General features: G+C 46.6%; 1 protein-coding gene and 1 long non-coding RNA gene across 6 annotated transcripts in view; one reads left to right on the top strand and one right to left on the bottom strand.

Annotated features, from left to right (window-relative positions):
• Positions 1-11658, top strand: part of LOC118379499 (patatin-like phospholipase domain-containing protein 2) — a 25624-nt gene extending 13966 nt beyond the window's left edge. The window contains exons 8-9 of one of the 2 annotated variants that reach the window (XM_052481000.1): positions 4869-4991; positions 5383-11658. In XM_052481000.1, the coding sequence (XP_052336960.1) occupies positions 4869-4991; positions 5383-5731 (472 nt within the window). In that variant the 3' untranslated portion in view covers positions 5732-11658. The remainder of the gene's footprint in view (positions 1-4868; positions 4992-5382) is intronic. The other variant, XM_052481001.1, reaches the window with a different exon arrangement.
• A 676-nt stretch (positions 11659-12334) lies between these two features.
• LOC127912150 (uncharacterized) lies at positions 12335-17631 on the bottom strand. 4 transcript variants are annotated; one of them, XR_008081119.1, is made up of 6 exons: positions 17228-17631; positions 15588-16787; positions 14828-15507; positions 14308-14707; positions 14148-14267; positions 12335-12427 (listed from the first exon to the last, which is right to left on the bottom strand). It is a non-coding gene; the product is annotated as an uncharacterized LOC127912150 (long non-coding RNA). The 4 variants fall into 4 exon arrangements; XR_008081117.1 differs by having other exon boundaries at positions 14308-14507; positions 14868-15507; positions 15588-17631; XR_008081120.1 differs by having other exon boundaries at positions 14308-14427; positions 14988-15507; positions 15588-17631.
• Positions 17632-18175: the final 544 nt, after the last annotated feature.

Genomic DNA, 18175 nt, shown 5'->3' with positions numbered 1-18175 from the left:
GGTAAGACCAGACCCTATACCCTCCCCTGGAGTCTGCTCTGTCTATGACTGTTAGGTAAGACTAGACCCTATACCCTCCCCTGGAGTCTGCTCTGTCTATGACTGTTAGGTAAGACTAGACCCTATACCCTCCCCTGGAGTCTGCTCTGTCTATGACTGTTAGGTAAGACTAGACCCTATACCCTCCCCTGGAGTCTGCTCTGTCTATGACTGTTAGGTAAGACTAGACCCTATACCCTCCCCTGGAGTCTGCTCTGTCTATGATTGTTAGGTAAGACTAGACCCTATACCCTCCCCTGGAGTCTGCTCTGTCTATGACTGTTAGGTAAGACTAGACCCTATACCCTCCCCTGGAGTCTGCTCTGTCTATGACTGTTAGGTAAGACTAGACCCTATACCCTCCCCTGGAGTCTGCTCTGTCTATGACTGTTAGGTAAGACTAGACCCTATACCCTCCCCTGGAGTCTGCTCTGTCTATGACTGTTAGGTAAGACTAGACCCTATACCCTCCCCTGGAGTCTGCTCTGTCTATGACTGTTAGGTAAGACTAGACCCTATACCCTCCCCTGGAGTCTGCTCTGTCTATGACTGTTAGGTAAGACTAGACCCTATACCCTCCCCTGGAGTCTGCTCTGTCTATGACTGTTAGGTAAGACCAGACCCTATACCCTCCCCTGGAGTCTGCTCTGTCTATGACTGTTAGGTAAGACCAGACCCTATACCCTCCCCTGGAGTCTGCTCTGTCTATGACTGTTAGGTAAGACTAGACCCTATACCCTCCCCTGGAGTCTGCTCTGTCTATGACTGTTAGGTAAGATGACAGACCCTATAGCCTCCCCCCCTAAGGAGTCTGCTCTGTCTATGACTGTTAGGTAAGACTAGACCCTATACCCTCCCCTGGAGTCTGCTCTGTCTATGACTGTTAGGTAAGACTAGACCCTATACCCTCCCCTGGAGTCTGCTCTGTCTATGACTATGACTGTTAGGTAAGACTAGACCCTATACCCTCCCCTGGAGTCTGCTCTGTCTATGACTGTTAGGTAAGACTAGACCCTATACCCTCCCCTGGAGTCTGCTCTGTCTATGACTGTTAGGTAAGACTAGACCCTATACCCTCCCCTGGAGTCTGCTCTGTCTATGACTGTTAGGTAAGACTAGACCCTATACCCTCCCCTGGAGTCTGCTCTGTCTATGACTGTTAGGTAAGACTAGACCCTATACCCTCCCCTGGAGTCTGCTCCCTAAGACTAGAGTCTGCTCTGTCTATGACTGTTAGGTAAGACTAGACCCTATACCCTCCCCTGGAGTCTGCTCTGTCTATGACTGTTAGGTAAGACTAGACCCTATACCCTCCCCTGGAGTCTGCTCTGTCTATGACTGTTAGGTAAGACTAGACCCTATACCCTCCCCTGGAGTCCTCCCCTGGAGTCTGCTCTGTCTATGACTGTTAGGTAAGACTAGACCCTATACCCTCCCCTGGAGTCTGCTCTGTCTATGACTGTTAGGTAAGACTAGACCCTATACCCTCCCCTGGAGTCTGCTCTGTCTATGACTGTTAGGTAAGACTAGACCCTATACCCTCCCCTGGAGTCTGCTCTGTCTATGACTGTTAGGTAAGACTAGACCCTATACCCTCCCCTGGAGTCTGCTCTGTCTATGACTGTTAGGTAAGACCAGACCCTATACTGTTAGGTAAGACCCTCCCCTGGAGTCTGCTCTGTCTATGACTGTTAGGTAAGACCAGACCCTATACCCTCCCCTGGAGTCTGCTCTGTCTATGACTGTTAGGTAAGACTAGACCCTATACCCTCCCCTGGAGTCTGCTCTGTCTATGACTGTTAGGTAAGACTAGACCCTATACCCTCCCCTGGAGTCTGCTCTGTCTATGACTGTTAGGTAAGACTAGACCCTATACCCTCCCCTGGAGTCTGCTCTGTCTATGACTGTTAGGTAAGACTAGACCCTATACCCTCCCCTGGAGTCTGCTCTGTCTATGACTGTTAGGTAAGACTAGACCCTATACCCTCCCCTGGAGTCTGCTCTGTCTATGACTGTTAGGTAAGACCAGACCCTATACCCTCCCCCTCCCCTGGAGTCTGCTCTGTCTATGACTGTTAGGTAAGACCAGACCCTATACCCTCCCCTGGAGTCTGCTCTGTCTATGACTGTTAGGTAAGACTAGACCCTATACCCTCCCCTGGAGTCTGCTCTGTCTATGACTGTTAGGTAAGACCAGACCCTAAGATAGCCTCCCCTGGAGTCTGCTCTGTCTATGACTGTTAGGTAAGACTAGACCCTATACCCTCCCCTGGAGTCTGCTCTGTCTATGACTGTTAGGTAAGACTAGACCCTATACCCTCCCCTGGAGTCTGCTCTGTCTATGACTGTTAGGTAAGACTAGACCCTATACCCTCCCCTGGAGTCTGCTCTGTCTATGACTGTTAGGTAAGACTAGACCCTATACCCTCCCCTGGAGTCTGCTCTGTCTATGATTGTTAGGTAAGACTAGACCCTATACCCTCCCCTGGAGTCTGCTCTGTCTATGACTGTTAGGTAAGACTAGACCCTATACCCTCCCCTGGAGTCTGCTCTGTCTATGACTGTTAGGTAAGACTAGACCCTATACCCTCCCCTGGAGTCTGCTCTGTCTATGACTGTTAGGTAAGACTAGACCCTATACCCTCCCCTGGAGTCTGCTCTGTCTATGACTGTTAGGTAAGACTAGACCCTTCCCTGGAGTCTGCTCTGTCTATGACTGTTAGGTAAGACTAGACCCTATACCCTCCCCTGGAGTCTGCTCTGTCTATGACTGTTAGGTAAGACTAGACCCTATACCCTCCCCTGGAGTCTGCTCTGTCTATGACTGTTAGGTAAGACTAGACCCTATACCCTCCCCTGGAGTCTGCTCTGTCTATGACTGTTAGGTAAGACCAGACCCTATACCCTCCCCTGGAGTCTGCTCTGTCTATGACTGTTAGGTAAGACCAGACCCTATACCCTCCCCTGGAGTCTGCTCTGTCTATGACTGTTAGGTAAGACTAGACCCTATACCCTCCCCTGGAGTCTGCTCTGTCTATGACTGTTAGGTAAGACCAGACCCTATAGCCTCCCCTGGAGTCTGCTCTGTCTATGACTGTTAGGTAAGACTAGACCCTATACCCTCCCCTGGAGTCTGCTCTGTCTATGACTGTTAGGTAAGACTAGACCCTATACCCTCCCCTGACCAGACCCTATACCCTCCCCTGGAGTCTGCTCTGTCTATGACTGTTAGGTAAGACTAGACCCTATACCCTCCCCTGGAGTCTGCTCTGTCTATGACTGTTAGGTAAGACTAGACCCTATACCCTCCCCTGGAGTCTGCTCTGTCTATGACTGTTAGGTAAGAGACCCTAGACCCTAGGTAAGACTAGACCCTTCCCTGGAGTCTGCTCTGTCTATGACTGTTAGGTAAGACTAGACCCTATACCCTCCCTGGAGTCTGCTCTGTCTATGACTGTTAGGTAAGACTAGACCCTATACCCTCCCCTGGAGTCTGCTCTGTCTATGACTGTTAGGTAAGACTAGACCCTATACCCTCCCCTGGAGTCTGCTCTGTCTATGACTGTTAGGTAAGACCAGACCCTATACCCTCCCCTGGAGTCTGCTCTGTCTATGACTGTTAGGTAAGACCAGACCCTATACCCTCCCCTGGAGTCTGCTCTGTCTATGACTGTTAGGTAAGACTAGACCCTATACCCCCCTGGAGTCTGCTCTGTCTATGACTGTTAGGTAAGACCAGACCCTATACCCTCCCCTGGAGTCTGCTCTGTCTATGACTATAGCCTCCCCTGGAGTCTGCTCTGTCTATGACTGTTAGGTAAGACTAGACCCTATACCCTCCCCTGGAGTCTGCTCTGTCTATGACTGTTAGGTAAGACTAGACCCTATACCCTCCCCTGGAGTCTGCTCTGTCTATGATTGTTAGGTAAGACTAGACCCTATACCCTCCCCTGGAGTCTGCTCTGTCTATGACTGTTAGGTAAGACTAGACCCTATACCCTCCCCTGGAGTCTGCTCTGTCTATGACTGTTAGGTAAGACTAGACCCTATACCCTCCCCTGGAGTCTGCTCTGTCTATGACTGTTAGGTAAGACTAGACCCTATACCCTTCCCTGGAGTCTGCTCTGTCTATGACTGTTAGGTAAGACTAGACCCTATACCCTCCCCTGGAGTCTGCTCTGTCTATGACTGTTAGGTAAGACTAGACCCTATACCCTCCCCTGGAGTCTGCTCTGTCTATGACTGTTAGGTAAGACTAGACCCTATACCCTCCCCTGGAGTCTGCTCTGTCTATGACTGTTAGGTAAGACTAGACCCTATACCCTCCCCTGGAGTCTGCTCTGTCTATGACTGTTAGGTAAGACTAGACCCTATACCCCCTCCTGGAGTCTGCTCTGTCTATGACTGTTAGGTAAGACTAGCCTCTCCCTCTTATGTTAGAGTGACTATATTATTATATATGACTAATGGCCTGTCAGACTGTTAGAGTGACTATATTATTATATATGACTAATTTCCTGTCTCTTCTGTCAGACGGTTAGAGTGACTATATTATTATATATGACTAATGGCCTGTCAGACTGTTAGAGTGACTATATTATTATATATGACTAATGGCCTGTCAGACTGTTAGAGTGACTATATTATTATATATGACTAATGGCCTGTCTCTTCTGTTAGAGTGACTATATTATTATATATGACTAATGGCCTGTCTCTTCTGCCAGCCTGTTAGAGTGACTATATTATTATATATGACTAATGGCCTGTCTCTTCTGTTAGAGTGACTATATTATTATATATGACTAATGGCCTGTCTCTTCTGCCAGACTGTTAGAGTGGCTGCCTGATGTTCAGGAGGATGTGGGATGGATCAGGGAGCAGGTCGTTAAGGTGTTGCAGTGTGCTGTGAGCCGGGCCACCAAGACTGTCTCCAACCACGTCTCTGCGAAGTAAGGATACAGACACACAAACAGACAGACAGACAGACAGACAGACAGACAGACAGACAGACAGACAGACAGACAGACAGACAGACAGACAGACAGACAGACAGACAAACAGAGACAGACAGACAGACAGACAGACAGACAGACAGACAGACAGACAGACAGACAGACAGAGACACAGACAGACAGAGACACAGACAGACATTGTCACTTACTGTTTGTAAAAAAAAAAATATGATCAAATTTGTATTGATTTTTCACACAAAAAAACAACCAGAACTCTTTCTTCAGCATCGTCTGAGATGAATGTCTTTCTCTACTGGTGGTTCTCCCACATTCTCACTTCAAGTCCTCATTTCTCATTATTTCTCATCTAATGACTCTCTCTCTTCAGCTGTTACTACCAGTTGGAGCTGCGTCACTGCCAGTCCCTGCCTGCCCAACTCAACCCTGCCAGACTGCTCCCTAGCTGGGTGAGTGGAGGCAGCTCCTCTGTCCTGGATGTTATCAGTCGTCTGGACCAGTACCAGAGGCAGCTGCTGCCGGGCTCCTTCTGTGTCAACCTGGACCTCCACGGCGCCTTATACACCAGGGGGACCCCAGGCCCAGGAAGATGCCCCAAAGCTGGGGAAGGAAGTCCAGGACCGTCCCTGGCCCCTATAGACCCAGAGGAGGTCGAGGGGATGGGGCTGATGATGAGAAGGCTCAATGAAAACCACAACTCTACTCCAGCCTCACTCTAACATTATAATGTATCCCTAAAGAAAAGGACGAGGGTGGACTGTGAATGAGGGCGTGTCGAGAGGGTAAATGAGGGCGTGTCCAGAGGGTAAATGAGGGTGTGTCCAGAGGGTAAATGAGGGCGTGCCCAGAGGGTAAATGAGGGCATGTCCAGAGGGTAAATGAGGGCGTGTCCACAGGGTAAATTAGGGTAAATTAGGGCGTGTCCAGAGGGTAAATTAGGGTAAATTGGGGCGTGTCCATAGGGTGAATTAGGGTGTGTCCAGAGGGTAAATTAGGGCGTGCCCAGAGGGTACACTGAGCCAAACCCACGTTCAGTACCCCGAGTGCATATATTTAATTGTACGTGACCCCAGTGGGAACCAAAGCCACGATGACACTGGCGTCGCTGACACCACACGGTTACTATTACTATCAGTATTATCTTAGAACTACATTGTTGGTCAGAAGGACATTTTCACTGTGAGGTTCTACACCTGTTGTCTTCAAGCACATGTGACAAATACAATTTGATTTGATTTATCGACTGAGCCACACTGGATCTCTAGGAGCTGTCGGTAGCTATTAGGGCCCTAGTGGGATGTCTATTAGGATCACAGACTGTCGACGCCTAGGAACCTACAGGGACCTTCGACAACCTGTCACCGATCTGCAGAATCTCGTCTGCAGCACCTTAGAATGACATTTAACTTATTTTCATTGTTGTTATCCGTCCTCAGACTCTGATCACAAGTCCAACAGCTCATCGTTACACAGTGCCTCACGGTACTTTGACATTCAGTACCAGTTAAAAGTTTGGACGCAACTACTCATTCAAGGGTTTTTCTTTATTTATTTTTACTATTTTCTACATTTGTAGAATAATAGTGAAGACATCAAAACGATGAAATAACACATATGGAATCATGAAGTAACCCCCAAAAAAGGTGTTAAACAAATCAAATATATATTTTAGATTTTAGATTCTTCAAAGTAGCCAAACTTTGCCTCTATGACAGCTTTGCACACTCTTGGCATTCTCTCAACCAGCTTCATGAGGCACCTGGAATGCACATTTCAATTAACAGGTGTCTTTTTATTCATACCTTAAAATGACTCCCTTTTTGTTGTAGTGTTCGTTCTCGTCTCTTTTTAACACCTTCTAAGTGCTTATTACTTCCATCATTCGGATGTCCAGCCCTCTACTTCTCTTTATTGATTTGACATTATGACATCACCGAGGCCCCTGTTGCTTCACTAGGAGCGGCTGTGTTCCAAACGGTACACTATTCCCTACATAGTGCGCTACGAAAGAAGTGGACTTAATAGGGAATAGGGTGTCATTTTTTAACAAGACATAGGGGGGTGTCAGAATGTATTTTTTTAATAGCTATTTTTCACAACTGGAATTATGGGCACAGTAGCTGGCTGTGTTGCGAATTGAATGAACAAGTTGTGTGTATGTGTTGAGGCTTCATCCCTCACTGGCCAATCAGAATGTGCTCCATGGCTAAATAATGTGGTTGCTTCAAGTTGAGTATTTTACAGTCTCTTATTTGAGTGTTAGTCCGTTATAGCATAGTTTGTTAAATAGCCTACAGAAACCAAAATGACATATTTTTTATTTAGGTCAATCCCATCTTGGCTAAATATGTTGAACATGTTTGCAGTCCACATTGTAAAAAGCCAAATTGCCAAATGGCTTCAATATGGAAATACTGTATATTGTTAAACGTAGCATTCACACTGATATTGTCACGTTCGTGGTAATAATTATCGGACCAAGCTGCAGCGCGATATGGTTTACACATATTATTTACTAGAAACGCACAAAACAACAAACAAACAAACAAACAAAGAAACAAGCAACGAGCCGTAACAAAGAGGTGTAACATACACCAACTCAAAACAATATCCCACAAACACAGGTGGAAAGAATGCTACTTAAATATGATCCCCAATTAGAGACCACGATAGCCAGCTGCCTCTAATTGGGAATCATACCAACCACCAACATAGAAAAACTAAACTAGAACCCTACATAGAAAAGAATAACTAGAAAACCCCCCAGTCACGCCCTGACCTACTATACCAGAGTAACAAAGGCTCTCTATGGTCAGGGCGTGACAGATATGAGTGCTAGGCTAAAAATGGGCATTCTGTCTGAGCCATGGACATGCCAAACGTTGTCAATAAGCAATATTTAAATTCACTTTTCATTCACTTGAAAATAGAGTGAATCATTTGAATCAAATTCTAATCAAAACCAAACCACTTGTTTTTAAAAGTCTGTCTAAAAACAGTCAGAGGCAGCATAATTGTTTTTAAAAGTCTGTATAAAAACTAACAGAGGCAGCATAATTGTTTTTAAAAGTCTGTCTAAAAACAGTCAAATCAAATCAAATCAAATGTTATTTGTCACATACACATGGTTAGCAGATGTTAGTGCGAGTGTAGCGAAATGCTTGTGCTTCTAGTTCCGACAATGCAGTAATAACCAACAAGTAATCTAACTAACAATTCCAAAACTACTGTCTTATACACAGTGTAAAGGGATAAAGAATATGTCCATAAAGATATATGAATGAGTGATGGTACAGAGCAGCATAGGCAAGATACAGTAGATGGTATCGAGTACAGTATATACATATGAGATGAGTATGTAAACAAAGTGGCATAGTTAAAGTGGCTAGTGATACATGTATTACATAAGGATGCAGTAGATGATATAGAGTACAGTATATACTTACTGATCGCGTTCACACTTTTAGCAGATTGCATTTGATGCGAACTGGACGTTCACCATAAAGCCAGGATGGTGAATCATTCTAATGCATCTTGTTTTCCATTTGATTCACGCATGTACAATGCGGGAGTTGGCTAAAATAGGTCTGCAAAATACATACAGTTGAAGTCGGAAGTTTACATACACTTATGTTGGAGTCATTAAAACTCGTTTTTCAACCACTCCACAAATTTCTTATTAACAAACTATAGTTTTGGTAAGTCGGTTAGAACATCTACTTTGTGCACGACACAACTAATTGTTCCAACAATTGTTTACAGACAGATTATTTCACTTATAATTCACTGTATCACAATTCCAGTGGGTCAGAAGTTTACAAACAATAAATTGACTGTGCCTTTAAACAGCTTGGAAAATTCCAGAAAAGTATGTCATGGCTTTAGAAGCATCTGATAGGCTAATTGACATAATTTGAGTAAATTGGAGATGTACCTGTGGATGTATTTCATGGTCTACCTTCAAACTCAGTGCCTCTTTGCTTGACATCATGGGACATCAAAATAAATCAGCCAAGACCTCAGAACAAAACATTGTAGACCTCCACAAGTCTGGTTCATCCTTGGGAGCAATTTCCAAATGCCTGAAGGTACCACAGTTATCTGTACAAACAATAGTACGCAAGTATAAACACCATGGGACCACGCAGCCATCATACCGCTCAGGAAGGAGACGCGTTCTGTCTCCTAGAGATGAACATACTTTGGTGCGAAAAAGTGAACATCAATACCAGGATGACAGCAAAGGACCTTGTGAAGATGCTGGAGGAAACAGGTACAAAAGTATCTATATCCACAGTAAAACGAGTCCTATATAGACATAACCTGAAAGGCCGCTCAACAAGGAAGAAGCCACTGCTCCAAAACCGCCATTAAAAAGCCAGACTACGGTTTGCAACTGCACTTGGGAGCAAAGACTGTACTTTTTTGGAGAAATGTCCTCTGGTCTGATGAAAAGAAAATAGAACTGTTTGGCCATAATGACCATTGTTATGTTTGGAGGAAAAGGGAAGGCTTGCAAGCCGAAGAACACCATCCCAACCGTGAAGCACAGGGGTGGCAGGCGGGACTGGTGCACTTCACAAAATAGATGGCATCATGAGGAAAGACAATTATGTGGATATTTTGAAGCAACATCTCAAGACATCAGTCAGGAAGTTAAAGCTTGGTCACAAATGGATCTTCCAAATGGACAATGACCCCAAGCATACTTCCAAAGTTGTGGCAAAATGGACAATAAAGTCAAGGTATTGGAGTGGCCATCACAAAGACCTGACCTCAATCCTATAGAACATTTGTGGGCAGAACTGAAAAAGCGTGTGCGAGCAAGGAGGCCTACAAACCTGACTCAGTTACACCAGGTCTGTCAGGAAGAATGGGCCAAAATTCACCCAACTTATTGTGGGAAGCTTGTGGAAGCTAGTTTGTAAAAGCAATGCAATCAAATACTAATTTTGTGTATGTAAACTTCTGACCCACTGGGAATGTAATGAAAGTAATAAAAGCTGCAATAAATTATTCTCTCTACTATTATTCTGATATTTCACATTCTTAAAATAAAGTGGTGATCCTAACTGACCTAAGACAGGGCATTTTTACTAGCATTAAATGTCAGGAACTGTGAAAAACTGAGTTTAAATGTATTTGGCTAATTGTGTATGTACAGTGCCTTGCGAAAGTATTCCTGCCCCCTTGAACTTTGCGACCTTTTGCGACATTTCAGGCTTCAAACATAAAGATATAAAACTGTATTTTTTTGTGAAGAATCAACAACAAGTGGGACATAATCAGGAAGTGGAACGACATTTATTGGATATTTCAAACTTTTTTAACAAATCAAAAACTGAAAAATTGGGCGTGCAAAATTATTCAGCCCCTTTACTTTCAGTGCAGCAAACTCTCTCCAGAAGTTCAGTGAGGATCTCTGAATGATCCAATGTTGACCTAAATGACTAATGATGATAAATACAATCCACCTGTGTGTAATCAAGTCTCCGTATAAATGCACCTGCACTGTGATAGTCTCAGAGGTCCGTTAAAAGCGCAGAGAGCATCATGAAGAACAAGGAACACACCAGGCATGTCCGAGATACTGTTGTGAAGAAGTTTTGGATACAAAAAGATTTCCCAAGCTTTAAACATACCAAGGAGCACTGTGCAAGCGATAATATTGAAATGGAAGGAGTATCAGACCACTGCAAATCTACCAAGACCTGGCCATCCCTCTAAACTTTCAGCTCATACAAGGAGAAGACTGATCAGAGATGCAGCCAAGAGGCCCATGATCACTCTGGATGAACTGCAGAGATCTACAGCTGAGGTGGGAGACTCTGTCCATAGGACAACAATCAGTTGTATATTGCACAAATCTGGCCTTTATGGAAGTGGCAAGAAGAAAGCCATTTCTTAAAGATTTCCATAAAAAGTGTTGTTTAAAGTTTGCCGCAAGCCACCTGGGAGACACACCAAACATGTGGAAGAAGGTGCTCTGGTCAGATGAAACCAAAATTGAACTTTTTGGCAACAATGCAAAACGTTATGTTTGGCGTAAAAGCAACACAGCTCATCACCCTGAACACACCATCCCCACTGTCAAACATGGTGGTGGCAGCATCATGGTTTGGGCCTGCTTTTCTTCAGCAGGGACAGGGAAGATGGTTAAAATTGATGGGAAGATGGATGGAGCCAAATACAGGACCATTCTGGAAGAAAACCTGATGGAGTCTGCAAAAGACCTGAGACTGGGACAGAGATTTGTCTTCCAACAAGACAATGATCCAAAACATAAAGCAAAATCTACAATGGAATGGTTTAAAAATAAACATCCAGGTGTTAGAATGGCCAAGTCAAAGTCCAGACCTGAATCCAATCGAGAATCTGTGGAAAGAACTGAAAACTGCTGTTCACAAATGCTCTCCATCCAACCTCACTGAGCTCGAGCTGTTTTGCAAGGAGGAATGGGAAAAGATTTCAGTCTCTCGATGTGCAAAACTGATAGAGACATACTCTTAGCGACTTACAGCTGTAATCGCAGCAAAAGGTGGCACTACAAAGAATTAAGGGGGCTGAATAATTTTGCACGCCCAATTTTTCAGTTTTTGATTTGTTAAAAAAGTTTGAAATATCCAATAAATGTCGTTGCACTTCATGATGTGTCCCACTTGTTGTTGATTCTTCACAAAAAAATACAGTTTTATATCTTTATGTTTGAAGCCTGAAATGTCGCAAAAGATCGCAAAGTTCAAGGGGGCCGAATACTTTCTTAAGGCACTGTAAACTTCAGACTTCAACTGTAGATAAGAAGGGGATGCTGCCAAACTTAATAAAGTTTTGGTGATTAAGATGTATTTCAAAGCAGTCTCACGAGCCAAACCTTTTATTGATTAGTTTGGCTGCTTGGCAAATGCATTGGGCAGGACAAACAAATGCTTGGTTTTTAATAGAAATAAAACCAAATGGCATAACACATTTGTTTAGTAATAAAAGGATTACCTGCACACACAAAAACACATCTAATCTGCTGTTCCATGAGCATACTGTAAGGGCACCGCGAACACCTGCTATACCATGAGCATACTGTAAGGGCACCGCTAAGACCTGCTATACCATGAGCATACTGTAAGGGCACCGCGAACACCTGCTATACCATGAGCATACTGTAAGGGCACCGCTAGGACCTGCTATACCATGAGCATACTGTAAGGGCACCGCTAGGACCTGCTGTACCATGAGCATACTGTAAGGGCACCGCTAAGACCTGTTGTTCCATGAGCATACTGTAAGGGCACCGCTAGGACCTGCTATACCATGAGCATACAGTAAGGGCACCGCTAGGACCTGCTATACCATGAGCATACTGTAAGGGCACCGCTAGGACCTGCTATACCATGAGCATACTGTAAGGGCACCGCTAAGACCTGCTGTACCATGAGCATACTGTAAGGGCACCGCTAAGACCTGCTGTACCATGAGCATACTGTAAGGGCACCGCTAAGACCTGCTGTACCATGAGCATACTGTAAGGGCACCGCTAAGACCTGCTATACCATGAGCATACTGTAAGGGCACCGCTAAGACCTGCTATACCATGAGCATACTGTAAGGGCACCGCTAAGACCTGCTGTACCATGAGCATACTGTAAGGGCACCGCTAAGACCTGCTATACCATGAGCATACTGTAAGGGCACCGCTAAGACCTGCTATACCATGAGCATACTGTAAGGGCACCGCTAAGACCTGCTATACCATGAGCATACTGTAAGGGCACCGCTAAGACCTGCTATACCATGAGCATACTGTAAGGGCACCGCTAAGACCTGCTATACCATGAGCATACTGTAAGGGCACCGCTAAGACCTGCTGTACCATGAGCATACTGTAAGGGCACCGCTAAGACCTGCTATACCATGAGCATACTGTAAGGGCACCGCTAAGACCTGCTGTACCATGAGCATACTGTAAGGGCACCGCTAGGACCTGCTGTACCATGAGCATACTGTAAGGGAACCGCTAGGACCTGCTGTACCATGAGCATACTGTAAGGGCACCGCTAAGACCTGCTGTACCATGAGCATACTGTAAGGGCACCGCTAGGACCTGCTATACCATGAGCATACTGTAAGGGCACCGCTAGGACCTGCTGTACCATGAGCATACTGTAAGGGCACCGCTAGGACCTGCTGTACCATGAGCATACTGTAAGGGCACCGCTAGGACCTGCTGTACCATGAGCATACTGTAAGGGCACCGCTAGGACCTGCTGTACCATGAGCATACTGTAAGGGCACCGCTAAGACCTGCTATACCATGAGCATACTGTAAGGGCACCGCTAAGACCTGCTATACCATGAGCATACTGTAAGGGCACCGCTAAGACCTGCTGTACCATGAGCATACTGTAAGGGCACCGCTAAGACCTGCTATACCATGAGCATACTGTAAGGGCACCGCTAAGACCTGCTGTACCATGAGCATACTGTAAGGGCACCGCTAAGACCTGCTGTACCATTAGCATACTGTAAGGGCACCGCTAAGACCTGCTATACCATGAGCATACTGTAAGGGCACCGCTAAGACCTGCTGTACCATGAGCATACTGTAAGGGCACCGCTAAGACCTGCTATACCATGAGCATACTGTAAGGGCACCGCTAAGACCTGCTATACCATGAGCATACTGTAAGGGCACCGCTAGGACCTGCTGTACCATGAGCATACTGTAAGGGCACCGCTAGGACCTGCTATACCATGAGCATACTGTAAGGGCACCGCTAAGACCTGCTATACCATGAGCATACTGTAAGGGCACCGCTAGGACCTGCTGTACCATGAGCATACTGTAAGGGCACCGCTAGGACCTGCTGTACCATGAGCATACTGTAAGGGCACCGCTAGGACCTGCTATACCATGAGCATACTGTAAGGGCACCGCTAAGACCTGCTATACCATGAGCATACTGTAAGGGCACCGCTAGGACCTGCTGTACCATGAGCATACTGTAAGGGCACCGCTAGGACCTGCTGTACCATGAGCATACTGTAAGGGCACCGCTAAGACCTGCTATACCATGAGCATACTGTAAGGGCACCGCTAAGACCTGCTGTACCATGAGCATACTGTAAGGGCACCGCTAAGACCTGCTGTACCATGAGCATACTGTAAGGGCACCGCTAGGACCTGCTATACCATGAGCATACTGTAAGGGCACCGCTAGGACCTGCTATACCATGAGCATACTGTAAGGGCACCGCTAGGACCTGCTGTACCATGAGCATACTGTAAGGGCACCGCTAGGACCTGCTATACCATGAGCATACTGTAAGGGCACCGCTAGGACCTGCTATACCATGAGCATACTGTAAGGGCACCGCTAGGACCTGCTATACCATGAGCATACTGTAAGGGCACCGCTAGGACCTGCTATACCATGAGCATACTGTAAGGGCACCGCTAAGACCTGCTGTACCATGAGCATACTGTAAGGGCACCGCTAGGACCTGCTATACCATGAGCATACTGTAAGGGCACCGCTAAGACCTGCTGTACCATGAGCATACTGTAAGGGCACCGCTAGGACCTGCTATACCATGAGCATACTGTAAGGGCACCGCTAAGACCTGCTGTACCATGAGCATACTGTAAGGGCACCGCTAGGACCTGCTGTACCATGAGCATACTGTAAGGGCACCGCGAACACCTGCTATACCATGAGCATACTGTAAGGGCACCGCTAAGACCTGCTGTACCATGAGCATACTGTAAGGGCACCGCTAGGACCTGCTATACCATGAGCATACTGTAAGGGCACCGCGAACACCTGCTATACCATGAGCATACTGTAAGGGCACCGCGAACACCTGCTATACCATGAGCATACTGTAAGGGCACCGCTAGGACCTGCTATACCATGAGCATACTGTAAGGGCACCGCTAAGACCTGCTGTACCATGAGCATACTGTAAGGGCACCGCTAGGACCTGCTATACCATGAGCATACTGTAAGGGCACCGCTAGGACCTGCTATACCATGAGCATACTGTAAGGGCACCGCTAGGACCTGCTGTACCATTAGCATACTGTAAGGGCACCGCGAACACCTGCTATACCATGAGCATACTGTAAGGGCACCGCGAACACCTGCTATACCATGAGCATACTGTAAGGGCACCGCTAGGACCTGCTATACCATTAGCATACTGTAAGGGCACCGCGAACACCTGCTATACCATGAGCATACTGTAAGGGCACCGCGAACACCTGCTATACCATGAGCATACTGTAAGGGCACCGCTAGGACCTGCTATACCATGAGCATACTGTAAGGGCACCGCTAAGACCTGCTATACCATGAGCATACTGTAAGGGCACCGCTAGGACCTGCTGTACCATGAGCATACTGTAAGGGCACCGCGAACACCTGCTATACCATGAGCATACTGTAAGGGCACCGCGAACACCTGCTATACCATGAGCATACTGTAAGGGCACCGCGAACACCTGCTATACCATGAGCATACTGTAAGGGCACCGCTAGGACCTGCTATACCATGAGCATACTGTAAGGGCACCGCAAACACCTGCTATACCATGAGCATACTGTAAGGGCACCGCGAACACCTGCTATACCATGAGCATACTGTAAGGGCACCGCGAACACCTGCTATACCATGAGCATACTGTAAGGGCACCGCGAACACCTGCTATACCATGAGCATACTGTAAGGGCACCGCGAACACCTGCTATACCATGAGCATACTGTAAGGGCACCGCGAACACCTGCTATACCATGAGCATACTGTAAGGGCACCGCGAACACCTGCTATACCATGAGCATACTGTAAGGGCACCGCGAACACCTGCTATACCATGAGCATACTGTAAGGGCACCGCTAAGACCTGTTGTTCCATGAGCATACTGTAAGGGCACCGCGAACACCTGCTGTACCATGAGCATACTGTAAGGGCACCGCTAAGACCTGCTGTACCATGAGCATACTGTAAGGGCACCGCTAGGACCTGCTATACCATGAGCATACTGTAAGGGCACCGCTAAGACCTGCTGTACCATGAGCATACTGTAAGGGCACCGCGAAGACCTGCTATACCATGAGCATACTGTAAGGGCACCGCGAACACCTGCTATACCATGAGCATACTGTAAGGGCACCGCTAAGACCTGCTGTACCATGAGCATACTGTAAGGGCACCGCTAGGACCTGCTATACCATGAGCATACTGTAAGGGCACCGCTAAGACCTGCTATACCATGAGCATACTGTAAGGGCACCGCGAACACCTGCTATACCATGAGCATACTGTAAGGGCACCGCTAGGACCTGCTATACCATGAGCATACTGTAAGGGCACCGCGAACACCTGCTATACCATGAGCATACTGTAAGGGCACCGCTAAGACCTGCTGTACCATGAGCATACTGTAAGGGCACCGCTAAGACCTGTTGTACCATGAGCATACTGTAAGGGCACCGCGAACACCTGCTGTACCATGAGCATACTGTAAGGGCACCGCGAACACCTGCTGTACCATGAGCATACTGTAAGGGCACCGCGAACACCTGCGGTACCATGAGCATACTGTAAGGGCACCGCTAAGACCTGCTATACCATGAGCATACTGTAAGGGCACCGCTAAGACCTGCTGTACCATGAGCATACTGTAAGGGCACCGCTAGGACCTGCTATACCATGAGCATACTGTAAGGGCACCGCGAACACCTGCTATACCATGAGCATACTGTAAGGGCACCGCTAAGACCTGCTATACCATGAGCATACTGTAAGGGCACCGCTAAGACCTGCTATACCATGAGCATACTGTAAGGGCACCGCTAAGACCTGCTATACCATGAGCATACTGTAAGGGCACCGCGAACACCTGCTATACCATTAGCATACTGTAAGGGAACCGCGAACACCTGCTATACCATGAGCATACTGTAAGGGCACCGCTAGGACCTGCTGTACCATGAGCATACTGTAAGGGCACCGCTAAGACCTGCTATACCATGAGCATACTGTAAGGGCACCGCGAACACCTGCTATACCATGAGCATACTGTAAGGGCACCGCTAGGACCTGCTGTACCATGAGCATACTGTAAGGGCACCGCTAAGACCTGCTATAACATGAGCATACTGTAAGGGCACCGCGAACACCTGCTATACCATGAGCATACTGTAAGGGCACCGCTAAGACCTGCTATACCATGAGCATACTGTAAGGGCACCGCTAATACCTGCTGTACCATGAGCATACTGTAAGGGCACCGCTAAGACCTGCTATACCATGAGCATACTGTAAGGGCACCGCTAAGACCTGCTATACCATGAGCATACTGTAAGGGCACCGCTAAGACCTGCTGTACCATGAGCATACTGTAAGGGCACCGCTAAGACCTGCTGTACCATGAGCATACTGTAAGGGCACCGCTAAGACCTGCTGTACCATGAGCATACTGTAAGGGCACCGCTAAGACCTGCTGTACCATGAGCATACTGTAAGGGCACCGCTAAGACCTGCTGTACCATGAGCATACTGTAAGGGCACCGCTAAGACCTGCTGTACCATGAGCATACTGTAAGGGCACCGCTAAGACCTGCTGTTTGGTTGATCTTAAATCTCCTGATATGCGCTGCATGAAATGTTTGCGCTTGTTTTCAAGGACACACCTTAAAATATTGCCACCCTTCCCACCTCAGGACAAGCAAGCTGATATTAGACAGGTAAATTGCTGAACCGGGCGCATGTTTTTAGAATGTTTGTGGACTGTTTTTAGAATGTTTGTGTTCTGGTGAACTGTTTTTAGAATGTCTGTGTTCTGGTGGACTGATTTTTAGAATGTTTGTGTTCTGGTGGACTGTTTTCTAGAATATTTGTGTTCTGGTGGACTGTTTTCTAGAATGTTTGTGTTCTGGGGGACTGTTTTCTAGAATGTTTGTGTTCTGGTGGACTGTTTTCTAGAATGTTTGTGTTCTGGTGGACTGTTTTTTAAATGTTTCTGTTCTGGTGGACTGTTTACTAGAACGTTTGTGTTCTGGTGGACTGTTTTCTAGAATGTTTGTGTTCTGGTGGACTGTTTTCTAGAATGTTTGTGTTCTGGTGGACTGTTTTCTAGAATGTTTGTGTTCTGGTGGACTGTTTTCT

Source organism: Oncorhynchus keta, chromosome 26, assembly GCF_023373465.1.
Source record: "Oncorhynchus keta strain PuntledgeMale-10-30-2019 chromosome 26, Oket_V2, whole genome shotgun sequence".
Classification (NCBI taxonomy): domain Eukaryota; kingdom Metazoa; phylum Chordata; class Actinopteri; order Salmoniformes; family Salmonidae; genus Oncorhynchus; species Oncorhynchus keta.
The sequence above is the reverse complement of the archived record's forward strand: the minus strand, read 5'-3'. Positions and strand labels throughout refer to the sequence as shown.